This window comes from Myotis myotis, unplaced genomic scaffold (assembly GCF_014108235.1).
Source record: "Myotis myotis isolate mMyoMyo1 unplaced genomic scaffold, mMyoMyo1.p scaffold_m19_p_4, whole genome shotgun sequence".
NCBI lineage: Eukaryota > Metazoa > Chordata > Mammalia > Chiroptera > Vespertilionidae > Myotis > Myotis myotis.
In genome coordinates, this window is record NW_023416346.1 from 52,508,604 (window position 1) to 52,536,302 (window position 27,699).

Consider the following 27,699-nt stretch of genomic DNA (forward strand, 5'->3'; position numbering starts at 1 on the left):
CCCAGGAAAATGAACTGAAGATGCCCTCTCATATATCAGTTCACCAGTCTACCTAATACAGATGGTAAAGGGCAATGAACCAAAAGAGACATTTTTTTAAAAAACATATATTTCTCCCAATCTTACAATTCCCCATATTAACATGCATATAAGATGTCATCTTTGCTCATGGTATAGAAGAGACTGCCCACATTGCAATCAATGGGGAAAAGTCTTCCCAACTGATAGGATGATAGCACCTTAAGGATCATGAGCCTGGGAATTGAAGGAGAGGCTATATGGATCTATTATCTCTTCTTTCTCTCCCATAGAATAACCTATGAGACTTCCACTTCACCAAATTCATTGAAACTCTTGTCCCAGGTGGTTGTCACTGCTCTAAATTTAACAAATTGCTATATATGTCACCTACAACCCAACCTGGCAGATTAATGTCTGACTTCTGTGCCACTAAATGCAATAAATGGACATTTTTCTAAATATGGAAATTTTTAGTACCTCAGATTCCCCAAAGTTATTACACTGGATCTGATTGCATTGCCACAGTTGGACTCTGACACTACAGAAACAAAATGCCTCCTCAGATTTTGTTCCTTTCTGAGATGAAATTAGCTGAAGTTTCTGGGAACAGAGATATGGGATCTGCCATTGGGGCTATTTTGACCTCCATAGAGGTGAGCTTCTCCTTTCCTATACTTGCTCCCACCTTACGCAAATTTTACAATCCCACTCACGGACACTACCCACCAGGAAAGTCTTCTGATTGTCCCATGGTAATTAATTACTTTCAAACTCCCATCACTGTGTGTGCCCCCCTTGAGGTATTATTTCTTTTCTAAAAGTAAGGCCTCCGATATTCCTACCAATGTAACATTGTCCTCCTCCTCCTCCTCCTCCTCCTCCTCCTCCTCCTCCTCCTCCTCCTCCTCCTCCTCCTCCTCCTCTTCTTCTTCTTCTTCTTCTTCTTCTTCTTCTTCTTCTTCTTCTTCTTCTTCTTCTGTCTAATTTTTATGTATTTTTTTTCTTGTTTAAATTATAACAAATAATAGTACATATATCTCCTTTTTTTGCCATTGAACTTCCCCCGGACTCCCTTCCCCTGGCACATGCCCTTACCCCACCCACCTAGTGTCTTGTGTTCATTGGTTATGCTTATATACATGCAAATAAGTCCTTTGATTGATCTTTTACACCCCCAACACTCCCCTTCCTTCCCGCTGTAATTTGACAGTCTGTTCGATGCTTCTCTGCCTTTATCTATCTTTTTGTTCATAAGTTTATAATGGTCTTTATTATCCATAAATGAGTGAGATCATGTGGTATTTTTCCTTCATTGACTGGCTTATTTCACTTAACATAATGCTCTCCAGTTCCATCCATGCTGTGGCAAATGGTAAGAATTCCTTCTTTTTTATAGCAGCGTAGTATTCCATTGTGTAGATGTACCATCGTCTTCTAATCTATTCATCTGTTGATGGGCATTTAGGCTGTTTCCAAATCTTAGCTATTGTAAATTGTGCTGCTATGAACATAGGGGTGCATATATACTTTCTGATTGGTGTTTCTGCTTTCTTGGGATATATTCCTAGAAGTGCTATTACTGGGTCAAATGGCAGTTCCATTTTTAAATTTTTGAGGAAACGCAATACTGTTTTCCACAATGGCTGCACCGGTCTGCATTCCCACCAGGAGTGCACGAGGGTTCCTTTTTCTCCACATCCTTGCCAGCACTTGTCATTTGTTGATTTGTTGATGATAGCCATTCTGACAGGTGTGAGGTGGTACCTCATTGTTGTTTTGATTTGCATCTCTTGGATGATTAGTGACATTGAGCATGTTTTCATGTGTCTCTTGGCTTTCTGAATGTCCTCTTTCGAAAGGAGTCTATTTAGGTCCTTTGCCCATTTTTTGATTGGGTAGTTTGTCTTCCTTTTGTTAAGTTGTATGAGTTCCCTGCAAATATTGGAGATTAAACCCTTATCTGAGATAACATTGGCAAATATGTTCTCCCATGCAGTGGGCTTTCTTGTTTTGTTGATGGTTTCTTTTGCTCTGCAGAAGCTTTTTAATTTGATGTAGTCCCATTTGTTTATTTTCTCCTTAATCTCTCTTGCTCTAGGATCCATGTTTATAAAGATATTGCTATGAAATATGTCTGAAATTTTGCTGCCTATGGAGTTTTATAGGGTTTTTATGGTTTCCCGTCTTATTCAAGTCCTTTAACCATTTTGAGTTTGCTTTTGTGTATGGTGTAAGTTGGTGATCTAGTTTCATTTTTTTTGCATGTATCTGACCAAATTTCCCAGCACCATTTATTAAAGAGTCTGTTTTGACTCCATTGTATGCTCTTGCCTCCTTTGTCAAATATTCATTGAGTATAATGGCTTGGGTCAATTTCTGGATACTCTCTTCTGTTCCATTGGTCTATATGTCTGTTCTTATGCCAGTACCAGGCAGTTTTGAGAACCATGGCTTGGTAATATAGTTTGATGTCTGGTATTGTGATCCCTCCAACATTGTTCTTCTTTCTAAGGGTTGCTGTGGTTATTCAGGATCTTTTTTTATTCCAGATGAATTTTCGGAGAGTTTGTTCTAGATCTTTGAAATATGCCATTTGTATTTTAATAGGTATTGCATTGAATCTATGGATTGCTTATGTAGTATGAACATTTTAATGTTGATGATTCGACCAATCCATGAATATGGGATGTTCTGCCATTTGTTTACGCCTTCCTCTATCTCTTTTTTCAATGTCCTGTAGATTTCTGAATACAGATCTTTTATGTTCTTTCTTAAGTTTATTCCTAAGTATTTTAATTTTTTTGGTGCAATGGTAAAAGGGATTTTTTTTTTCATTTCTCTTTCTGTGAGTTCGTTATTGGTGTACAAAAAGGCCATAGATTTCTGGGCATTAATTTTTTATCCTGTTACATTGCCAAATTCATTTATTAGGTCTAGTAGTTTTTTTATGGAGTCTTTGGGGTTTTCTATGTATAGTATCATGTCATCCGCAAATAAGGATAGTTTTACTTCTTCTTTTCCAATTTGGATGGCTTTTATTTCTTTTTCATGTCTGATTGCTATGGCTAGCACTTCTAGTACTATGTCAAACAGGAGTGGTGAAAGTGGGCATCCTTGCCTTGTGCATGTTCTGAGGGGAAATGGTTTTAGTTTTTGCCCACTGAGTATGATGTTGGCTGTAGGTTTGTCATATAGGGCTTTGATTATGTTGAGGTATGATCCCTCTATTCCCACTTTGCTGAGAGTTTTTATCAAGAAAGGGTGTTGAATTTTGTCAAATGCTTTTTCTGCATCAATTGCTATAATTATGTGATTTTTGTCTCTTAGTTTATTTCTGTGATGTGTCACATTTATTGATTTGTGGATATTGTACCATCCTTGCATCCCTGGAATAAATCCCACTTGGTCATGGTGTATGATCTTTCTAATGTATTGCTGAATCCGATTTGCTAGAATTATATTGGGGATTTTAGCATCCATGTTCATCAAGGATATTGTGGCCTGTAGTTCTCTTTTTTGTGGTGTCTTTATCTGGTTTTGGAATTAGGATAATGCTGGATTCATAGAAAGAGCTTGGGAGTATGCCTTCCTCTTGAATTTTTTGGAATAGTATGTGTAGGATAGGTTTTAGTTCTTCTTTAAATGCTTGGTAGAACTCCCCTGTAAAGCCGTCCGGACCAGGGCTTTTGTTTGCTGGAAGATTTTTGACCGCTGCTTCAATTTCTTCGGTAGTTATCGGCCTGTTCAGGTTTTTTTATTCTTCTTGGTTGAGTTTTGGGAGCTTGTATTTTTCTAAGAATATGTCCATTTTGTCTAGGTTGTCCTTTTTGTTGGAATAGAGTTGTTCATAGTATTTTTTTTATAATAGTTTGTATTTCTGTGGGATTGGTTGTTATTTCACCTCTTTCATTTTTGATTTTATTTGGGTCCTCTCTCTTTGCTTCTTGGTGAGCCTGGCTAGAGGTTCATCAATCTTGTTTATCCTTTCAAAGAGCCAGCTCTTGGTTTTGTTGATTTTTTTGTATTTTTTTTGTCTCTATTTCATTCATCTCCACTCTGATCTTTATTATTTCCTTCCTTCTGCTTATGCTGGGCTTTTCTAGTTGCTCTCCTTCTAAATCTTTGAGTTGTAGGGTTAGGTAATTTATTACCATTGTTGCTTGTTTTTTCTGGTAGGCTTGCAGAGCTATGAACTTCCCCCTCAAGACTGCTTTCACTGTGTCCCATTGATTTTGGATTGTTGGGTTTTCATTGTCATTTGTTGCCATGATGCTTTTTATTTCTTCTTTGATCTCTTTGGTAACCCAGTCATTGTTTAATAGCATGCTATTTAGCATCCAGGTGTTTGATTTTTTTATTGTTTTTATTGTAGTTGATTTCCATTTTTATGCTATTGTGATCTGAGAAGATGCTTGGTATGATTTCTATCTTCTTGAATTTGAAGAGACTTTGCCTGTGACCCAATATATGGTCTATTTTTAAAAATGACCCATGTGCACTTGAGAAGAATGTATAGTCTGTGGCTTTGGGGTGAAATATTCTGAAGATATCAATTAATTCCATCTGATCTAGTGAGTCATTTAGGATTGATGTTTCTTTGCTCATTTTTTGTTTAGAGGATTTTTCCATTTCTGATAGTGGGGTATTAAAGTCCTCTACTATGACTGTATTGCTGTCAATCTCTCCCTTGTTATCCTCCAGAAGTTTTTTTTATGTATTTGGGTGCTCCTGTATTGGGTGAATATATGTTTACCATCATTATTTCTTCCTGTTGGATTGCTCCCTTTATTATCATGAAGTGGCCTTCCTTATCTCTTGCTATGTCCTTTGCTTTGAGGTCTAATTTTCCAGATATAAGTATTGCTACCCAAGCTTTTTTTTCAGTTCCATTCGCCTGAAAAACCTTTTTCCATCCCTTCACCATCAGTCTGTGTGAGTCCTTTTTTCTGAGGTGGGTTTCCTGTAGACAGCAGATATGTAGGTCATGTTTTCTTATATACCCAGCTACCCTATGTCTTTTGATTGTGGCATTTAATCCATTTACATTTAAAGTTATTATTGATAGGTACTTGCTTGTCTCCATTTTCATTCTTTATGCCTGTGTTCCTTCTTCACTTCCTATTTGTTTTACAGCAGACCCTTTAGCATTTCTTGCGTTGTTGGTTTGGTGGTAATAAACTCCCTTAGTCCTTTTTTGGTCCTGATTTCACCCTCAATTTTGATTGATAGCCTTGCTGGGTACAGTATTCTTGTATCAGACCTTTCCTTTGCATGACTTTGTACATTTCATTCCATTCCCTTCTTGCCTGATGCGTTTCTGCTGAGAAATCAGTCGCCAGTCTGATTGGGGATCACTTTTGGGAACTTTCTGTCTCTCGCTGGCCACTTTTAAGATTCTTACTTTGTCATTGGTGTTTGCCAATTTACACTAATAAAAGAGAAACATGCAAATTGGTGTCACTCCGTTAACGCCCACCAGCCAATCAGGGTGAGTATGCAAATTAACCCAACAAAGATGGCGGTTTATTTGCATATGCAAGCATGGAGCAAAGACTGAAGGCTCTGGCCGGAGTGAAGACTAAAGACTGAAGACTGAAGACTGAAGACTGAAGACTGAAGACTGAAGAGGCTTGCCATCTCTGCTGCGGCCAGACCATAGGCCTTGGACCTGGGTGCCAGAGGAAAACCGGTGCTGGCAGCCAGGGGTAGGAAGGCCTATTGCGAGAATCTTCGTGCAACTGGCTTCTAGTTTAATTTTAATGTGCCTTGGTGTTGGTCTTTCGGGGTTCATTTTGTTTGGGACTCTGTGAGTTTCTTGGATTTTTGTGTGTTTTTTCTTCCCTATATCAGGGACGTTTTTTGTCATTATTTCTTTAAATAGGTTTTCTATTCCTTGCTCAGTTTTCTCTCCTTCTGGCACCCCTCTTATGCAGATGTTGTTTCGTTTCATGTTGTCCCAAAGTTCTCTTAGGCTCTCCTCCAGCTTTTTAATTTTTTTTCTAGAAGCTGCTCTGCTTGGGTATTTTTTCCTACCTTGTGTTCTAGCTCACTGATGCAGTCCTCTGCTTCTTCTAGTCTACTGTTGATGCTTTCTTTTGTGTTCTTTATAGCAGCGATGTTATTTTTCATTTCCTCTTGGTTCTTCCTCATTTCCTCTTGGTTTTTACACATATTGTTGAATTTGTCTTCCATTCTTTTCAGTGACCTTATGACCATTTCCCTGAATTCTTTCTCTGACATACTGCTTGCCTACATTTTGTTTAATTCCTTTTCTGGTGATGCCTCCTTTGCTTTCATATGTGGGCTGTTTCTCTGTCTCCCCATGATCTCTCTTCTCCAGGTGTCTGGTTTTGTAGCTCTCTCCCTCCTGCACTGATTTAAAGTATAAAATACAACACAACAAGGCACAATGCACAAGGCACAGAACACAAGTGTATTCATGATACTAATAGCCCCAAATAAAGGTGACCACCAGAGAAAAGAGAATTAGGGGAGAAGAAAAAAATAGAGTGTAAAAAATATATTGAGAAAAGGAAAAAAATAAGAGAGAAAAGAAAGAGAGGAAAATGAAAGGGGGGAAACTATTTATATGGGGAGAATACTCCAATAGAACAACCAATAATCCAAAAAAATGCAAACAACAAACACCCAGAGATGAATGCAAATGACAAACAACAACTAATAACAAGCAAGGAGAGGAAAAACAGAAGCAAAAAATAAACAGAAACAACAAAGAGAAACAATCTCACAAACAAGCACAACAAAAACCAATCTAGTCAACAATCTAGCAAAAAACAATAGGACAAAGAGAAAGCAAGCAAAACAAAAAAAAAAACAAATTAAAACAGGAAAACCTATAACAAAACAAAACAATACAAAAACACAATAACAACAACAGCAAAAAAAGGGAAGAGAGAAAAAAAGAGAAAAAATTTAGGTAGTGAAGAAAGAAAAGAGAGAGGTGCATATGGATTTAAAGCAGGAGATCAGAAATTGGATATATAAGTAGGATTATTTTTTTTAACAGGGGGTAAAAAGAAGGGATAAGTAAAATCTAAAGCAGGAATAGGGTAAGAGAAACAGAACAACCAAATGGGAAAAATGAGGAAGAGAGTGTTGGCATAAAGGTGAAGTTGAGATAGAGTAAAATGATGCTAAAGGAAAAATGAAAATAGAATGTAGACCACTAATTCCAAAATAAAATAAAGAGAAAATAAAATGATACTTTTTTTTAAAAAAAGGTAAAATAGTAGTAGTAATAACACTGATCAAAATAAAAATATAATAATTATAAAGGTAAAATTAATTGAGGAAAAAAGAAAAAAAATAGTTTCTTAAGTAAAAGATGAAAAAATAAAAATGCGCAGTAGTGAAAGTCATTCACTTCCTCTACTCTTCTGTTTGTCACACCTGTTTCCTGTAGGTAGTCAGGACAGTATTGAAGTTCTCTGCATTCCACTGCTCCTCTGTATTGTAAGTCACAGTCCTGATTTTCAAGCAGGCAGTATTTTTTTGTTTCTTAGACTCCTTTATTTGTGTTTCCACAAGGGTCAATTTATGATTCAGCCCCTAGGTGGTAGATTTTCTGGATTGACGTCCAAGGCTATAAATTCTCTCTAGCCAGTATTTAGCTTTTGTTTTCCCTGTCGCACTTAATACTGGTTTGGGAGAATGGACTTCCCCAGAGCTGGTTCTCCCAGCTCTGATCCCCAGGTTCCACAGAAACAACTTTCTCCTGCAGTCTCTTAGGGTGTCCCCAATTGGGTGATCCTATGTATTGGGCTTAGTAATCAAAAGCAAGGATTTAAAGAGAAAAAAAAAAGCCAGAGTAAGTGTGCGAACTCACAACTTTTACCCTCTGGCACTGCGTGTTTTTTTCCCCTGGCACTAAGCAGCCGGTTTACTGGTAAAATTTCAGGGTGCCTTTGCGCCCAGTCCCTCCCATTGAGCGTATCACACTAAGTAGAATAAAAAGGGAACTCCAAAACCAGGTAGACTCTAGTTACTTTGGAGATTTGTCATGTGATATTACTATCTCCTCATGTGTATGCTCCAGGCTACTTTTCTCAATGTCAGGGTCATTCAATTAGAAAATATAGTTTGTACCCTGTCCTTTACCTCTACTGAAGTCATTAATTACACTACTTCAGCTTTGGAAGCACAAAAAGCTGGCCTCAACTTCTTGCCCAAGAAGTGTTGAGTAACAACATAGCCTTCAACTTCCTCTGGTATTACTGGTTGGCAACTTGGCACATACCTTCTGTCCTTGAGGCCCTGGAGGCCCTTCTGGACCTGGAAATCCAGGCAAACCTGGATGGCCTTCCAAACCTGGAAATCCTCTCTCCCCCTGCAGTTAAAAAAGAATGAAAGGTCATTTATGAATTTTCAAGCACAGTAATGATTGAGATTCAGAAGGATCAAACAACTATCTAGAGAAGAATAATTTAATAATACAAAATATACAGTATCCACTAATGTGGGAAACCTTTAAGATATGAGTGATAAAACACAAATCATTCTGAATTTATATTACATATGGTTATGTAATCTCATGTTTTCTTGTAAAAGTAAAAAACATACCAGTGATGAAGTGAGATTTAACCATACTGACATCAAAAGTTTAATAAGAAAGATTGTCATTAACCCAGGAAAAAGGAGGTGCAGAGGTTAAATGAAATAAGTATGGTGCAGGGATGAAAAGAAATAAAAAAAATCAGAGAAGCTTTCAGATTTGTTATAGAGCAGAAGAGTTTATCCAGAATGGAAATTCATTAGCTGATTAGAGATAAATAAGCCAGAAAAAGACCTTATCTAGATCGTGAAAATTTTATTTTTTTCTGATTATAAAATTAATACAAAAAAAGGAATACATTTATTGTAGAAAACAAAAAATAAAGAGAAAATCACTAATAATTCCTCTACTCAGAATTACCTTTTGAATTGTGACTCAAGTTCCAGTTCTGACCATAGCACTTACTAACACCAGCAAAGGAGGGCTGCCTCCCTACCATTGAGGGTCCACTCATCAGTATTTAATTATATATATATATATATATATATATATATATATATATATATATATATATATATATAATAAAGAGGGAATATGAAAATTGACCATCATACTGTAACAGTCAAGATGGCTGTGCCCACGGCAGAGGCAGGGATTGCATAACACAAGATGGCTGTGCCCACAGCGGAGGCTGAGTTTCTGTAATGAGCCTTAATGAAGAATCAACAGGGACCTGAGGCTGCGCTCCCCGCCTGGTGGGGCTTGACGGGAGACCTGAGGCCATGCCCCCAGGCCCAGCCCAGGCCAAGGGACCTCAGGCTGTATCCTGGCAGGGCTTGACGGGGAACCTTATGCCACATCCTCCGCCTAGTGGAGCTTGACGGGGGACCTCAGGCTGCACCCCTTGCTCCAGTGCCAGGTTGGGGGAACCTCAAGTTGTGCCCCTCACCCAGCAGGGTTTGACAGGGACCTCAGGTTGCGCTGCCCACCCCGGCACCGGGCCAGGGGACCTGAGGCTGCACACCCACACCCTGGAGCCGGGCCGTGGGACCTGAGGCAGTGCCCCTGCCCAGTGGGGCTTGATGGGGGACCTCAGGACACACCTCCTGCCCTGGGGCCAGGCCAGGGGACCTGATGTCATGCCCCCCACCTGGAGGGGCTTGACTGGGGTGGGCTGGGGGTCTGGATCTAGCCCAATGGGAGTGGGGCCTGCTGGGTCTGGGTCTCTTGTGATTTCGAGGTGCATGTGGGTGGGCGGGGACTTGACTCTGTTTCCCATGGAGTGCCCCAGACTCTGACAGGAGGAAGATTTTTATATACATTTTACTAGTTTTCTTTCATCTGTGACACTTCTATTATAGAGAAAGGGAAAATAGCAATATTAAAATATTTCCTATAATTAATTGTCTTTTAATGTGCACGGATTTTGTGCATTGGGTCACTAGTATATGTGTGTGTGTGTGTGTGTGTGTGTGTGTGTGTGTGTGTGTGTGTGTATACATATATATAAATTTCAGAGAGGGAGAGGGAGAGGGAGAGGGAGAGGGAGAAGGAGAGGGAGAGAGAGATACAAACATCAATGATGAGACAATCATCGATTGGCTGCCTCCTGCACATCCTGATAGGGATTGAGCCTGCAACCTGGGCATGTACCCTTGACTGGACTCAAACCTGGTACCCATCAGTCTGCAGGTCAATGTTCTATCTACTAAGCCAAACTGGCTAGGGCTCCACTCATCAGTATCTTAGCAGTATCTATACATCTATCAGCTGCCTACCTACCATTAAGTGTCTACTTATCAGTATCTTATCAGCATCTAAGGCTGTCTGATGTGCATATCTGTATAGCCAGCTAGATGGGGGTAGCAGGCCCTCCATATGTACTACTATATATAATTCAATCAACACATTAGGGTTAGTTAGCTTGCTTACAGCCAATCATAGTAAGAGTGTAAACACCAACAGAAAAATTCACCACTACTAAGTTTAAAAACCCCAAGGACTCATAGCCACATAATACAGGTACCCAACTGCAGGGCTGCAAGCAGTTCCTCAACTTTCCTAAGGCTTAAAGGCTGAGTCTATGCCCAGAGATTCTGGACCTCATTTGTGATCCCTCTCACTAGATTCTATCCACAGTGACAACCTAGGAAGCACCTAAAAAAGACAAAGCATCCACATCTACAAGACAATTAACTAATGGGCCATTGGAAGCACATTCCCGTAGAGCAGTACTCGGCAAACTCATTAGTCAACAGAGCCAAATATCAACAGTACAACGACTGAAATTTCTTTTGAGAGCCAAATTTTTTAAACTTAAACTATATAGGTAGGTACACTGTTATTAACTTAATTAGCGTACTCCTAAGGCTTAGGAAGAGCCACACTCAAGAGGCCAAAGAGCCGCATGTGGCTCGCGAGCTGCAGTTTGCCAACCACTGTCCTAGAGGTTATAATACAGTAGACTTTTATTCATATCTCCAGTGTGTATATGTGAGTGTGTGTGTACACATGTGTGTGGTAAATACTAAGTTTTGTCTAGATATCTTGGATAATGTTGTACAGAATAAATTCCTTGTTATATTGAATCATACTATAATCTATATATATAAAAGCCAAATGACCAGAACAACGGAACAACGAGAACAACCGAAACGACCAGACGCTATGATGTGTACTATGGTGGCCAACTGATCCGATTGGGCCCCAATTGATCCCCCCAACCTCCCATGGACCCTCCCCTCAGCCAGCCTACCCCTGATTAGCACCCCCTACCCCCGATGGCTGACCTCCTACAGCACCCCACCCTGGCTGGCCTGGCCCCAATCAGGCCCCGATTGGGGGCAGGGCTGGTGGCCAACCTCCTGTGGCCCCTCCCCCACATCAGCCTGGCCTTGATTGGCCCCAATTGGGGTGGGTCGGCTGGACCCACCATGCACAAATTTGTGTACCAAGACTCTAATATATATATATATATATATATATATACATATATATATATATATATATATATATATATATATATATATATACTTTGAAAAATCTACTCTGGTCAGTTTCCACTTACTACTTCAAAACCACTAAAGCAAATGTTAGTCAATTAATGGTAGGGCTAAAGATTCCTGTAGTTTGGACAATTATTATTGACATATTACTACATGTTTCTATAAAAATATCTCTTTTAATTTTAATTAGTCATATAATTATGATAACTTAGTTTTCATCAACCTCAACTTAATTATTTTGAAGGAAATAGAGGGAGGGAAGAGAAAAAAAGATTTAAAAGTTTTAGTTTTGAATTGCCTCAAATTATTACATAGCCCATTCCTGATAGAACTGGCGGTAGCAATCTGATTCTGATCACATGTGCCAGTCAGAAAGGAAGTTAGAAGGAAAAAAAAAAATCTAGTTCTAGTAGATTTCCCTATGTGGGATCTTTGCTAGTATTTAGAGCCTATCTCAGCCAAAACTTGAGGATAGTGCTTAAAGAGAGGTATATTTTCTGATAATTGCTATCTGGGTTATAGATGAGAAAAGAATAAACTAGAAATTGAAATTAGAGGATGCTAAAAATTTTAATTGTGTTGGTGTCAATGAAATCATATACCAATAAATTATATATTGTGAAATCTCCTCACACTATAGTCAAACTAGAGGCCTGGTGCATGAAATTTGTGCATGGGTCGGGGCCCTAGGCCTAGCCGGTGATCAGGGCCAATCAGGTTTCTCTCCTCCCCTCCTCCTCCTCCTTCCCTTGCCACCCACGCACTGCCACCATGCAGTTCCCCCACCTCCCCACCTCCCTCCCTCCTCCTTCCCTCGATTCCTCAGCACCTGCTGCCACCCCACCACCGCTAGTCACCTGCCATGTTCCGCACCGCCCCCGGGTGGTCATGCACATCATAGCGAACAATCAAACTCTTGGTCTCATGGTCGAACTCCCGAGGGGACACTTTGCATATTAACCTTTTATATATATAGATAATGTGGTCCTATGTAGCTGACTGAGTAATATAACCAAGAAAGATAGAAAGGGAGCTCCTGGAGAGTAGCCAAAAGAATTGCAGGACCAATCCCTAACCTTAGAAATGTAGAAAGTTTCCTGCAGTAGAAACTATAGAGACTTCCATGAGGAGAGTGTGAGGGAGGTCTTTTACCTAATTCCTAATATAGGTGTTAGGTAGCAGACATTTGTTGTATGCCTACCCTTTGCTACCAGCTGTCAGGCAATAATTTAATCTAAATTTTACAGTAATTTGCTAACACAAACACAGAAAATGGCATACTGTGTCTATATATGATGGTCAAACTTGAAAAAAAAAACAAAAAACAACACACCTGGTTTTTGCTGCCTGACCATATTTGGATAAAGATTATGTTTGTATTTCTTTGTGAAATAAACTTCTCTCTCTCTGCCTATCCCTTAAATATTGGTATTACTCTGAATTCCTTTTCTGATCCTTTCTCTTTCTTTCTCTGAGAAATCTCAAATATCACCACATTTTTTCCTAAAAGCTTAGCTCACAGGGCCAACTGTCTTAAATATCTACACTTGAATATCACGCAGACAACTACAACTTAGCAGCAATAATAGTAGCCAAAATGTATTGCTTATTTTCAACATGCCAGAGTTTATTCTAAATTCTTTCCATATTTTTATCCTATTTAACCCTCTCAATGACAATATGATGTAAATATTATTACTTCCATTTTACACAAGAAGAGTTAGCACAAAGAGAAGTTGTATAATTTCCCCCAAAGCAAGCTTAATATAACCAAACAATTAAATTCATTAACTTTCTACCTTATTCCCTATTCCAGGAAATAAAGCAACCCCACTACCTCAGGCAGAAATTTCTTAAAATCTTGACTCCACCATCTTTATTACCTCTTCATCTAATCAATCATGCTCTCTTCATTATTGTATTGCTAATGCCCAACAGAAAAAAAATATTCAATAAATATTCATTCAATGAATGAACTTTCTTAATGGATTATATAAAATGCATGGCACATATTGTTGCCCAAAATTCAGAAAAAATAAGAGTTAGAGTTAGTAGAAATTATACAAAGGATGACATTCTGTGATAAAGTTGGATCATATACAACAAACTAGTATTAAAAAGGATAACAGACAAATTTACTTAGAAAGAGCCCAGTCAGTGATGGGGAACCTATGGCACGCGTGTCAGAAGTGACATGCAAACTCATTTCTTTGGTTGATTTTTCTTTGTTAAATGGCATTTAAATATATAAAATAAATATCAAAAATATAAATCTTTGTTTTACTATGGTTGCAAATATCAAAACATTTCTATATGTGACACGGCACCAGAGCTAAGTTAGGGTTTTTCAAAATGCTGACATGCCGAGCTCAAAAGGTTCACCATCACTGGCCTAGATTGTTACTCAAAAGAACTCATAAGAATGTTATGTTTTTTATAGGAAAGGCACTTTATAATCACAATAAGAATGTACATGATCATGGGAATAAAAAAACTATTTTAAGAATAGTTTCTCAAGGAAGATACAAAATTAGCAGAAAAGTATTTGATTTCTGTGAATGGAAAATAATTAAAATTAGGATAAACTACATAATGTCAATTAAGATTAAAACTATTTTAGATTATAATATAATATGGATTAGAATATAATAGTGTGAAATGTAAACATTATATAAACATATGGACGAGGCAATACTTTAATGGACAAATGAAAACAATGATTGAATTGGATAACATGATTATAATATGTTTTGTGTTATTTCTATTTTGTTTTTGTAATTATATAGCACAAAGAAATATTTGATGTACTATGATTAGGATAACAAGAATATGGCTCTTTAGCAACTGTCAAGCTTGCATAAGGACCATTTGGACAGATCGCTAAAACACAGATTACAGTCAGAATTAGATTGAATAGGTCTGCTCTGATATCTAAGAATCTGCATTTTAATAAGCTCCCATTAAGTGCTGATGGAACTGGTAGAGAGACAAATTTCGTTTAGGTAATGTTTGACTGTGATATGAATTTTAGATTGTCAACTGGTTAATTTCTTGTTCTCATTAGGTGTCTGGCTAGTTTTGTTTGTTTTTTAGCAGTGTGCATGTGAACATAATCCTTCAAAGAATCTACATGTTTTATTATTTTTGTGTTAAACTTACTTTTAAAAAGCAATTTTACTGAAGTATGATTAATTTACAATAAATTGCACATATTAAAAGTATATGATTCAAAAATTTTTCACATATGTAGCAATTAATAATAAACATAACTGTCACTAATAAAAATTTCTTAATTGTTTCAAGAAATGCTACTGGAACATCTGAACTGCCCATGCAAAAATGAATCTAGACACAGACCTTACAACTTCACAAAATTAACTCAAAATTGGTCAGAGACTCAAATGTAAAATACAAACCTATAAAACTCCCAGAAGATAACATAGGAGGAATCCTAGATGACCTTGGATATAGTGATTACTTTTTAGATAGAAAAACAAATGCATGGAAGAAATAATTGATAAGCTATACTCAATTAAATTAAAAACTCCTGCTCTGCAAAAGAGCTCTGTCAATGAGAAATACAAGCTTCAGACTAGGAAAAGGTATTTGCAAAAGACACATTTGATAAACACCTATTACCCAAAATATACAAAGGACTCTTAAAATTCAATAATAAGATGACAATGTGATTTTTAAAAGGGACCAAAGACTTACTTAATAGATACATCACCAAGGAAGTTAATAAGCACACGAAGGGCTGCTCCACATATGGCATCAAGGAAATGCAAATTAAAACAACAATGAGATCCCACTACACGCCCATTAGGATGGCCAAAATCCCGAATAATGATAACATCAAATGCTGACAAGAGTGTGGAGCAACAGGAACTCTCATTCATTATTAGTGGTAAGGCAAAATAGTACAGCCACTTTGGAAGACAGTTGGAGGTGTCTTACAAAATTAAATATGTTCTCTAATATTTTTATGGTTTCCCATCTTATGTTTAAGTCCTTTATCCATTTTGAGTTTACATTTGTGTATGTATGGTACAGGTTGGTGGCCTAGTTTAATTTTCTTTGTATGTATCTGTCCAATTTTCCCAACACCATTTACTGAAGAGACTGTCTTGACTCCATTGTATGCTCTTGCCTCCTTTGTCAAATATTAATTGAGCTAATTTGTTCGGGTCAATTTCTGGGTTCTCTATTCTATTTTATTGATCTATATGTCTGTTCTTGTGCCAGTACCAGGCAGTTTTGAGAACAGTGGCTTTGTAATACAGCTTGATATCTCGTATTGAGATCCCTCCTACTTTGTTCTTCTTTCTCAGGATTGCTGCAGCTACCCAGGGTCTTTTTTTTTTTTTTATTCCAGATGAATTTTTGGAGAGTTCATTCTAGGTCTGTGAAATATGCCATTGGTATTTTAATGGGGAGTGCATTGAAACTGCATATTGCTTTGGGTAGTATGGACATTTTAATGATGTTGATTCTACCAATCCATGAACATGGTATGTTCTTATATCTGTTTATGTCTTCCTCTATTTTTTTTCAGTGTCCTGTAGTTTTCCGAGTACAGGTCTTAGTTAAGTTTATTCCTAGGTATCTTAATTTTTTTGGTGTAATGGTCAATGGAATACTATGCTGCTGTAAAAAGGAAGGAACTCTTACCATTTGCAACAGCATGGATGGAGCTGGGGAGCATTATGTTAAGCAAAATAAGTCAGTCAGAGAAAGATAAATATCACATGCTCTCACTCATTTGTGGATTATAATGAACAACACAAACTGATGAACAAAAACAGATCCAGAGACAAAGAGGCATTGATCAGATGCTCAAACTTCAGAGGAAAGGTAGGGGAGGGTGGGGATAAGGGGGAGAGATCAACCAAAGGACTTGTATGAATGGACACAGACAACAGGGGGGTGAGGGCATGAACGGGAATGGGGTGAGGGGGCAATGGGGGGATAAGGACACCTGTGTAATACCTTAATCAATAAAGAAAAAAAAGAGATGAAAAAAATAACTAAATATGATCCAGCAAAAACACTCCTTGGTATTTACCCAAAGGAGTGTAAAACTTATGTCCACACAAACACCTGCACACAAGTGTTTATAACAGCTTTATTCACGTTTGTCAAAACTTGAAAGCAACCCAGATATTCTTCAACAAGTGAATGGATAAAAATACTGTGGTACATCCAGACAATGGTATATTATTCAGCACTAAAAATAAAAAAAATAAAAATCTAAACCATAAAAAGGCATAGAGGAACGTTAAATGTGTGTTGCTAAGTGATGATGCCAATGTACAAAGGCTACATATTGTATGATTCTAGCTATATGACATTCTGGAAAGGCAAAGCTATTGAAATAGTGAAGTGACCATTGGTTGCCAGAAGTGGCTGTGAGGGTAGATACATCAGTGGAGCACAGGGGATTTTTAGGGCAGTGAAAATACTCTGTATGATAATATAATGATGGATACATATCATTATACATTTGTCCAAACCCACAGAATGAATAATACCAAGAGTTTACTCTAAGGTAAACTATGGGCCTTGGGTAATAATGATGCATCAATGTAGATTCATCAATTGCTACATGTGTACTACTGTGGTGGGGGATGTGAGGGTTTGAGAAACTATGTATAAGTATGTAAGTGTGGGGGCAGAGGGATCTCTGGGAAATATCTGTATCTTTCTTTAAGTTTTGCTGTGAAACTAAAACAGCTCTAAAATAGAAAGTCTTTAATCAAAAATATTAAAATGAACATTATAAATATTAATTTTTTTCTTTTCCCCACTTTTAAATATCTTCCTCATACCTCTGTTTACCTATCCCCACCCCAGGCAAAGATTGATTTGCTTTCTGTCAGCATAGAAGTTTTCATTTTCTAGAATTATATATAAATGGAATTATACAGAATGCACTCACTTTGTCTAACTTTTCACTCAGCATATTTATTTTGAGATTCAGACCTATTGTGGTGTGTCTCAATAGGTCAATCCTTTTTATTGTTGAATAAGATTCCATTGTATAAATATACTAAAATTTTTTTATTCATCCATCTGGTAATGGGCAGTTGAGTTGTTTCCTGTTTTTGGTTATTACAAATGAAGCTACCATGAACTCATATACAAGTTTTTTTATGTAGACATATACTTTCATTTCTCATTGGTAAAGGCCTAGGAAGATGGAGTCATATTATACTTTTATGTTTAACTTTTTAAGAAGCTGTCAAAATGTTTTCCAAAGTGTCTGCAGCATTTTAGATTCACACCATCAATCTATGATAGCTCTGGTTGCTCCACATCCTTTCCTATACTTGGTATGTTTCTGATTTAATATTTAGACATTCTAATGGGTTTACAGAACTACCTCATTATGGTTTTATCATGCATTTCCCTAATTAATAATGTTGAATAACTTTTCATATGTTTATTTGCCATTTATAAATATTCTTTGGTGAAGTTTCTTAAAATCTTTTGCCAATTTGTTTCTAATTTAATATTATTTGGGGATTTTTAATTAAGTTTTGAGATTTCTGCTCTTATTACATTTATTGGGGTGAAATTGGTTAATAAAATTATGTAGGTTTCAGGTGTACAATTCTTAATACATCATCTGCATATTGTATTGTGTGTTCACTACCCTAAGTCAAGTTTGCTTCCATAACCATTTATCCCCCCTATATCCTCTTCTACCTACCTTCATTCCCCTTTCCCTCTGATAATCACCATACTGTTATCTGTGTCTATGAGGTTTTCTCCCTTAATCTCTTCATCTTTTTTCAGATTTCTTTTTATATGTTGGATGCAAGACTTATATTTGATATGTGATTTGCAAACATTTTTTTCTTAGACTGTGAATTGTCTTTTCATTCTTTTAACAATGTCTTTGGAAAAGAATAAATTCTTAATTTTGATGACATAGAATCTATTTGTCTTTTCTTTTATGGATCATGTTTTGGTGTAAAATCTAAGAAATATCTGCCTAAAGGTCAAAAGGATTTTTTTCTATGATTTATTCTGAAGGATTTATAGACTTATGTTTAAATTTAGAATTATGATACATTTTGAGTTAATTTTTATATAGAGTTCAAACAAAGAGTTAAAGTACATTTTTGTTCAATGTGCATATTCAATTCTTTCAGTAATATTTGTTGAAAAGATTATTTTTCTCCACTGAATTGCCTTTGCACTTTCATCAAAAAAATCAGTTCCTCATACAACCGTGGACTCTCTATTCTGTTCTATTCATCTGTATGGCTTTCCTTCTCCTATCATGTTTACTGTAGTTTTATAGTTACTTGGAATTGCTTTTCATCTGTAGACAAATTTGGAGAGAATTGGCCCATTAATGATATTGACTCTTCTAATCCATGAACATGATATATATTTCCATTAATTCAGATCTTCTTTTATTACTGGCAGCAATATTTTTTTTTAGATTTCAGTGTACAGGAATTGCACATTTTGTCTGATTTATCCCTATGTATTTGAAAATTTTATGCTAATATGAAAGATGATTTTATAATTACAATTTCTTATTTTTTCATTGTTAGAACATAGAAATGTAACTGATTTTGGTTTATTGATCTTGTTTTATTAGTTTTGTTTATTCTGTGATCTTTTTAAACTCACTTACAAATTTTAAGAGCATTTTAATATTGCCCATTAATTTTTCTACATTGACAAATCATGCCATCTACAAAAAAAAGACAGTTTTTCTTCTTCCTTTCCAGTAGTCTCATCCTACTTCACTGGCAGATTTAAATAGAAGTAGTGAGAACAGACATATTTCTGATCTTAGGAGAAAGGAATTCCATCTTTCTCCATTGAGCATAATTTAAGCTGAACGGGTTTGGTAGATGTCCCTTAAGGTCAAGAAAACCCCTTCTATTTTTAATTTGCTGAGAGGTTTTTATTTTGTTTTTTGTTTTTTTATCAGAGATAGATAATGATTTTTGTTAAATGTTTTCTCTGCATCTATTGAGATAATTATATGGTGGACTTATACTAAGTTTTAATTTTTTATTCTTTTTTAATATGGTGGATTACAATTTTTGATTTTCAAATGGTAAACCACCTAAGGATTCCTGGCATAAGCCCCACTTAGTAATAATATATTATTCACTTTATATTCTACTAGAAGCCCGTTGCACGAAGATTCGCGCAATAGGTCTTCCTTCCCCTGGCTGCTGGCACTGGTTTTCCTCTGGCAACCAGGACCCAGGTCTTTGGTCCAGCCGCAGTGGAGAAGCCAAGCCTCTTCAGTGTTCAGTGTTCAGTGTTCAGTGTTCAGTGTTCAGTGTTCAGTGTTCAGTCTTCAGTCTTCACCCTGGCTGGAGCCTTCAGTCTTCGCATTGGGCCTGTGTAGGCAAATTAACTGCCATCTTTGTTGTGTTAATTTGCATAGTCACTCTGATTGGCTGGTGTGCATAGTGGAGTGACACCAATTTGCATGTTTCTCTTTTATTACTGTAGATTGGATCTGATTTCTTAAAATTTTGTTAAAGATTTCTGCATCTACATTAAAATGAGAAAAATTTAGTTGTAGTTTTATGATTTTGTAATTCTGTCTTTGTCTAGTTTGAGTAATAGGACATATTAGTTCATAAAATTAGTTGGGCATCAGTCTATTTTCTGAAAGAGTTTATGAAAAATTGATATTGTTTCTTATACAAATGTTTCATTTAATTCACCAGTGAAAACTTTGGTCTGGAATCTTTTGTGTGTGGGAAGTGTTTGAGAGTTTAATTTCCTTAGTAAATATAGGGCTACTCATATTTGTTTGAGTTAGTTTGTAAGTTAGTTTTAGGTCATGTTGTTTCTCAAATTATTTTTCCATCTCTCCTAAGTTGTTGAATTTATTGTTATAAAATTGTAAAGTTGTTTATAATATTCCTTTATTTTTTCATATTTGTATTATTATTCCTAAAATTGGTTACTTGTGTTTTCTATTTTCTTATCAGTCATGCTAACAAGCAATTAACAAATTTTGGCTGTATAATGTTTTTCTTTTATTTTCTAGTCCATATATTTTTATTTCTCCTTTTGTCCTTATTATTTCTTATTTTAAATTGAAATTGCTTGCCCTTTTATAGTTTCTTAACTGGGAAACTTAAATCACTGATTTGAAATCTCTCTTCTTATTTCTTATTTATTTATTTATTTATTTATTTATTTTTTTGTGAGGGAGAAAAAATTCTTTATTGATAAATAGGTTACAGTAAAATAAAGTGATGTGTTTTTGGGGGAATAAAAACTCTGAGTCTTAGTGCCTCTACACCCCGCCTCTAGCTCTTCGCTTCTGCCTTCACCCTGGTCTCTTTGGATGATGGGGCCGTGGTGGACATGCCAGGCCTTCTTGGGCCCCTGGGGACCTCTATCTTCCTGGTCAGTGGTTCAGGTACCATCTTGGACTCGCTGTCCTTAGGAGCAGCAGCAGCTTTGGCTTTTGATCCTTTCCTGGCCCCTGGGCAGTGGCCTCTTTAAGGACCTTGTTCCCTGTCTTCTTTTTGGCTGGAGAAGTCACACCATTTTCACTCTTGGGGACTGTGGTTTTTGAGCTCTGAGTCCCAGTTTTGGTTTTCCTATGGGCCTTGGCATCTGGGCTGTCCTTCTTGTCTTTAATCTTGAACTTCCCATGGGGCCCGCTGGCACCAGGAGGGGTCTCTGTGCCTTGTCTGGCTGTTGGGGGGCCTTCCTGACCTTGCCCCTCTCTTTTTTTAAAAAATAGGCATTTAAAGCTATTTTTCACTAAACCCTGCTTTAATTCAATACCACGATTCTCAGTATATTGCTTTTCAATCATTATGCAACTTAAAGTATTTTCTAATTTTCCTTGTGATTTCTTCCTTGATCTATCAGTAATTTAGAATGGTGCTTTCTAATTTCTAAATAATTAGGGATTTTTGACAGATCTTATTGTTATTGATTTCTTATTCATTACATGTGGTAAGATAATATATACTGATGTTTTCAATATTTTGATATTGATAGGGTCTCATTTTATTGCCCATTATATAGTCTATCATGGAGAAAATTTCATATACCTTTGAAAAAATTTACATTCTGTAGTTATTGGATATAGGACTCTATATATGTCAGTTAAGCCTAGATTGTTAGCAGTGTAATTCTAACCACCTATGCCTTTACAAATTTTTTTTCATAGTTATTGTGCCAATGACAAATAGGAGTATTAGGATCTATAACTATGATTGTGGATTTGTCTATTTCTCTCTTTAATTCTGTCAGTTTGGGCTTCTGTTGTTATGCTTTTCTTTTCTTTCTTTTTTGTTTTGTTTTGTTTTGTTTTGTTTAAATTCTCACCTGAGGATACGCTGTTGTTGTTATTGTTTTTATTGATTTCAGAGAGAGAGAGAAGCATCGATGTTCGGTTGCCTCCCATATGCACCCCAATCAGGAATTGAATCCACAGCCTAGGTATGTGCCCTGACCAGTAATCAAACCCATAATCTTTTGGTTATGATGAATCTTTTCGGATGAAACTCCAACCAACTGAATCACCCAGCCAGGGCTGTTGTTATGCTTTTGAAGCTTTGTTGTTATGGCTTAAACAGTCTTTTAGCCTGAAGAAATTTATTTTAGTGCAAATATGCTGATGAAAAATTTTCTCATGTTTTATGACCAGAAAATGTCTTAAATTTGCTTTTGTTTTTATGTGTATTTTCACTGTATATGCAGATATTTTCTTTTTTTTAATTTTTTTTTTATTATTATTAGTTAAGGTATTACAAATGTGTCCTCATCCCCCCCATTAACCCCCAACCTCCGCCCCACAGATATTTTCAATGATGATTTTTTAAATTAAATTTTGGTAGGGTGACATTAGTCAACATGAACATATAGTTTTCATGTGTGGATTACTAATTTACATAATCTGTATATAGGAACATGTGCCCACCACCCAAAGTCAAATCTTCTCCTGTCACCTCATATTAGAACCGCTTTCTCCCTCTACCCTCCTTCCTCTGGAAACCACCACACTGCAGTTTGTTCATAAGTTTCAGTATTATATTCCACATATGAGTTAAATCATGTCGTTCTTAGCTTTATCTGTCTGACTTATTTCACTTTGCATAGTGTTCTCAAGGTCCATCCATGTTGTTGTAAATGAGGCTATTCCATCCTTTCTTATGGCCACATAGTACTCCATTGTGTATCTATACCGCATCTTCTTTATCCAGTCCTCTATAGTAGGGCACTTTGGCTGTTTCAAACTCTTGGCCACTGTGAATAATGTTGCAGTGAACATGGGGGTGCATATATCTTTGCATATAAATGATTTAGAGTTTTTCGAGTATATACCCAGGAGTGGGATTGTTGGATCATATGGTAGCTGTATTTTTAATTTTTTGAGGAATTGCTAGACTGCCTTCTATAGTGGTTGTACCAGTCTACATTCCAACCAGCAGTCAATGAGGGTTCCCTTTTTTTCACAACTTCTCCAACACTTGTTGTTGCTTGTCTTATTGATATTGGCCACTCTAACTGGTGTAAGGTGGTATCTCATTGTAGCTTTAATTTGCATTTCCCTGATTGCCAGTGAGGTTGAACATCTTTTCATATATCTATTGGCTGTTTGTATGTCTTCTTGGGAGAGGTGTATTTTCAGGTCCTCTGCCCACTTTTTGATTGGATTGTTTATTTGTTTGGTATGGACCTTGATGGTAGAGAACATTTTATGGACTTGACCCCAAAGGCAAGGAGGTAAAGGCAAAAATAAATGAATGGGACTATATCAAACTGAAGAGCTTCTGCACAGCAAAAGAAACTGACAACAAAACAAACAGGCAGCCAACCAGATGGGAGATAATGTTTGCAAACAGTAGTTCTGAAAAAGTTTTAATTTCCAAAATATATGAAGAATTTGTAAAACTCAATGATGTTATTGTGCCCCAGTATATAATGTGTATTTTTTCTTTAGCTTCTTTCAGATTTTTTTTTAATCACATATTTATTTTTTTTCTCAGTAGATTCATTATGATGTGCCTGGGTGTAGTTTTCTTTGTTTTTATCCTGTGTGGGTTGTGCTGGACTTCTTAAATTTATGTTATTTTGTAAATTTATATTTTTCACCAAGTGAGCAAAATTCTTGCCATTACTACTGCCTCATTAATTATTACTATTATTACTCCCCTGTTTTTTTCCTCCTGTTCTTATAGGATTCCATTTATATTTGTATTAAGTCATTTAATACTGTCTCACAGGTCACTGAGGACCTATGCTTTTCTTTCTCTTTGTTCTTCAGATTGGATCTTTCTTCTAATGTATTTTTAACTTCACTGACCCCTTCTTCAGTCATCTCCATCCTGCTCTTAAAAGCCCATCTGGTAAATTGCTCTTTCTTATATTTTGCTTTTTAAATGTAGATTTTCCTCTTTCTTTCATTTTTCAGAGCTCTGTTATGATTCTCTGTTCATTCATTCTGAGCTGATTTCTCTTTAAAATAATAAATATATTTAACCTATTAGCTTTAAATTACTGTCTAGAATTTCTAACATCTGTGTTATTTCAAGTTAGTTATCATTGACTGAACTTTTTCTGGCTATGGGTCACTTTTACCTGCTATCTCTTATGTCTAGTATGTTTTAATTGAATACTGGACATTGTAGTTAATATGTAGACATCATGGATTCTTTTTCTGCCTCTGGAAAGTATTGAAATTTTATTTCAGGAAATAGTTAACTCAGCTGAACTAAATCTTAAAACTCTGTTTTCCCTTCACTGGACAGTAATTAAATTTTATGTTTAGTTATTTCATTCTTCTAGCCATTCCTTTTTGCTGGGTTGTATGAATCCTCCTTTACATGTAAATTTCAGGATTCAACCAAGAGTTTGTGTGGAGTTAAGAAGCAGAATTTTTTGGCTATCCCCTTTGTGGCTCCCTTCATTCCAGCATAACCCCCATCACTTCAAAACCATTCTGGCATCCTCACTTCTGTCCTCTGACTTCTCAAGCCAGTAAGACTGTGGCATAGTGCCTGGTTTCTGACCATCCTATACCATGCAGATTGAACAGTGCACTCAGGAGAAAAGCAACATAAATGCAAACTTGCCCAGTGTAGTTCCTTTCTTTCAAGGGTAGAATCCTTTCTCCTTTTTTTAAAATTTTTGGTCACTCTCCTGTGCCATTAAATAGCTATTATGTTTTGTCCAGAGTGTATACTTCTTATCCCAAGAAGATTTAATCTGATAAAAGTCACTGTACCAATATAAGAAATTAATCACTCTTATTTTATTTACCATTACAGATAGCACCATTACTATAAAACTACTCCCCTCAAACTATGTTATTCAAATAGATGTTCAGCATAACACTATTTGATTAATATATAGTAGTATCACTTTATCCATGGGGGTACATTCCAAGACCTTCAGTTGATGCCTGTAACCACATATAATACTGAACCTTATACATAGTTTTTTCTCATACATACATACATACTTATGATAAAGGCTAATTCATAAATTAGGCACAGTAGAAGATTACCAACAATAACTAATAATAAGATTGAACAATTATAACAATATTAGTGGCCTGGTGCATGAAATTCGTGCACATTAAAAGGGAATTAATTAGAGGAAATATTTTAATATTGCTATTTGCCCTTTCTCTATAATAGAAGTGTCAGAGATGAAAGAAAATTAGTAAAATGTATATGAAAATCTCCCTCCTGTCAGAGTCTGGGGCATGCTGCGGGACCCAGAGTCAAGTCCCCACCAGCCCATGTGTGCCTCAAAATAGCGCAAGACCCAGACCTGGCTGACCACACCCCTGTCAGGCCCTGCAGGGCGAGGGGTGCAGCCTCAGGTCCCTCGTCAAACCCCACCAGGGGGGTGGCGCAGCCTCAGGTCCCCGGCCCCGGTGCAAGGGCATGAGGGTGTGATGACCATTTGCATATTAGCTCTTTATTATATAGGATACTGTAATAAAAGTTATACGAATATGGTCTCTCTCACTCAAAATATCTTAGGATCCTGTAGTCACCCTTTTTTGTTATAATATGATATTCCTAAATGAAGTAAGGTGATTGACATAAGCCTTTTGATATAGTGTTAGGCAACTATTGACCTTCTGGTGATATGGTTAGTAAGTGACTAATGGACAGATAGTGTATACAGCATGGATACACTGGACAGAGGACAGGATGGAGCATAATGGTGTAAGATTTCATCACTCTACCTAGAATGGCATGCAATTTAAAACTTATGAATTTCTTATTTCTGGAATTTTTTATTTAATATTTTTTAACCTCAGAAGACTGTGGGTAAATAAAACAATGGAGAATAAAACCATGAATAAAGGGGGACTACTGTAATAGGTGGTCTATTAAGAGAAAAGTGGGTTACATGATCAAATGGAGCTTGGAAATATAGCATTGCAAAACAAAGAGGTTTCTTTACTCCAGAACTTTTAAAGGCATTAATATGCCAGTGAACCTTTACATTTCTAAATGGAATATGGTCTTGAGATAGTGTCCCAAACTTTTTCATATGTAATTAGTAGCATTCACTTATTTATTCAAAAACATTTATTGAGCCCAAAGAGTGGAAGCTAGAGTATAATCCCCTTTCTCCTTAAAATTCTCATAGGGCCACAATTCAATATCTCTTTTTAATCTTCCAATTTTAATGTGAGTCACTGACTCAAAGTGGCTAGGTTTATGCTATTTAATCCTCACCAATACTTTGTAATCATCATATGTATACAACAGGGGTGCTGTTGTGGAACAGTGAGATAAAAATAGTGATTCACCAATCATTAACTTACATAGACTACATAAGTATACACAAAGTTGTCTAGCATGGTATCCAGCACGGATTAGTAGCCTGATAAATGTTTTGTTCCTTCTTAAGTGTTTTTTCTCTTCTTTTGGTTATTAAGTGCTTTCAACAAGATTGATCAGAGGCTGATAGACTATAGATCTCAAGTAAAATACAGTCAGAAGTTTGTTTTATATAGTCCAAGAGCTAAACATATTTTTTACACTTTTAAAAGAATATTTTAAAGAGAGAAATATGTGACAGAGATGTTACTGGGTCACAAAACCTAAAACATCTATTTTATGGCCTTTTACAGAAAATATGTTTTGATCCAGGCAACAATTAGTCTAATCCTTACAACTATCTACAATAAGCACTAGAATAGAATTCATTTTACTTACTTAGGTGCTGAGGTAGAAACCCTGTTTTTTAAAAAACAATATTAAAAACATTATTTTTCTGTTTTTCCTATATTTTCAAAGGCCCATCTCAGATCTTACCTTTTCTCCTTTTATAGCACTACAGTCACACTTTGATCCTGGAGAACACCCATAGCAAGCCTATAAAGAAAGAGAAATGAGGAGAAAAATCATTAAATATAAACCTGAAAACCAGACTGACTAACATCTCAACTGAATTCAACAATTCAAATTTATAAAAAAAATACTGGAAAAACATTGTTGACTATATCCCCCTTCACCTTTTTCACCCCCTCCCTTCTAGTAACCATTCCTTTGGTTTCTGTTTCTATTAGTCTATTTTTGTGTTGTTTTGTTTGTTTAGATTCCACATATAAGTGAAATTATATGGTATTTGTCTCTCTCAACCTGACTTACTTTACTTAGTATAATGCCCTCTAGAACCCCCACATTGTCAAAAATGGCAAGATTTCATTCTTTTTTATTGCTGTGTAACATTGCATTGTGTAGGTAAATATATCATTCATCCACTCATTTATCAATGGACACCTCAGTTGTTTCCATATCTTGGATATTGTAAATAATGCTGCAATAAACATAGGGGTACATATATCTTTGCAGATTAAGGTTTTCCTTTTCTTCAGATAAATATCCAGGAGTAGAATTGCTAGGTCATATGGTATATATTTTTAGTTTTTCAAGACATCTCCATACTATTTTCCATAGTGGCTGCACCAATTTGAAGTCACACCAACAGTGCACAAGGGTTCCCTTTTGTCCATATCCTTGCCAACACATGTAATACAGTGGGGCTTTGACTTATGAGTGTCCCGACTAACAAGTTTTTCGAGATACGAGCCGTCTCTCGGCCAATTTTTTGCTTTGAGTTGCGAGCTAAAATTTGGGTTATGAGCCAGCTTCAGATACCCTACCACTAGTTGGCACA

The 27,699-nt window shown here is 36.4% G+C and overlaps 1 protein-coding gene across 5 annotated transcripts in view; it reads right to left on the bottom strand.

The window, feature by feature from the left end:
• COL4A5 (collagen type IV alpha 5 chain) overlaps positions 1–27,699 on the bottom strand; it is a 328,420-nt gene that overhangs the window by 158,490 nt on the left and 142,231 nt on the right. For all 5 annotated transcript variants that reach the window (XM_036305697.1, XM_036305696.1, XM_036305695.1 and 2 more), the window contains exons 2-3: positions 26,835–26,894; positions 8,279–8,368 (exon numbers count right to left, since the gene is read on the bottom strand). In XM_036305697.1, the coding sequence (XP_036161590.1) occupies positions 8,279–8,368; positions 26,835–26,894 (150 nt within the window). The remainder of the gene's footprint in view (positions 1–8,278; positions 8,369–26,834; positions 26,895–27,699) is intronic.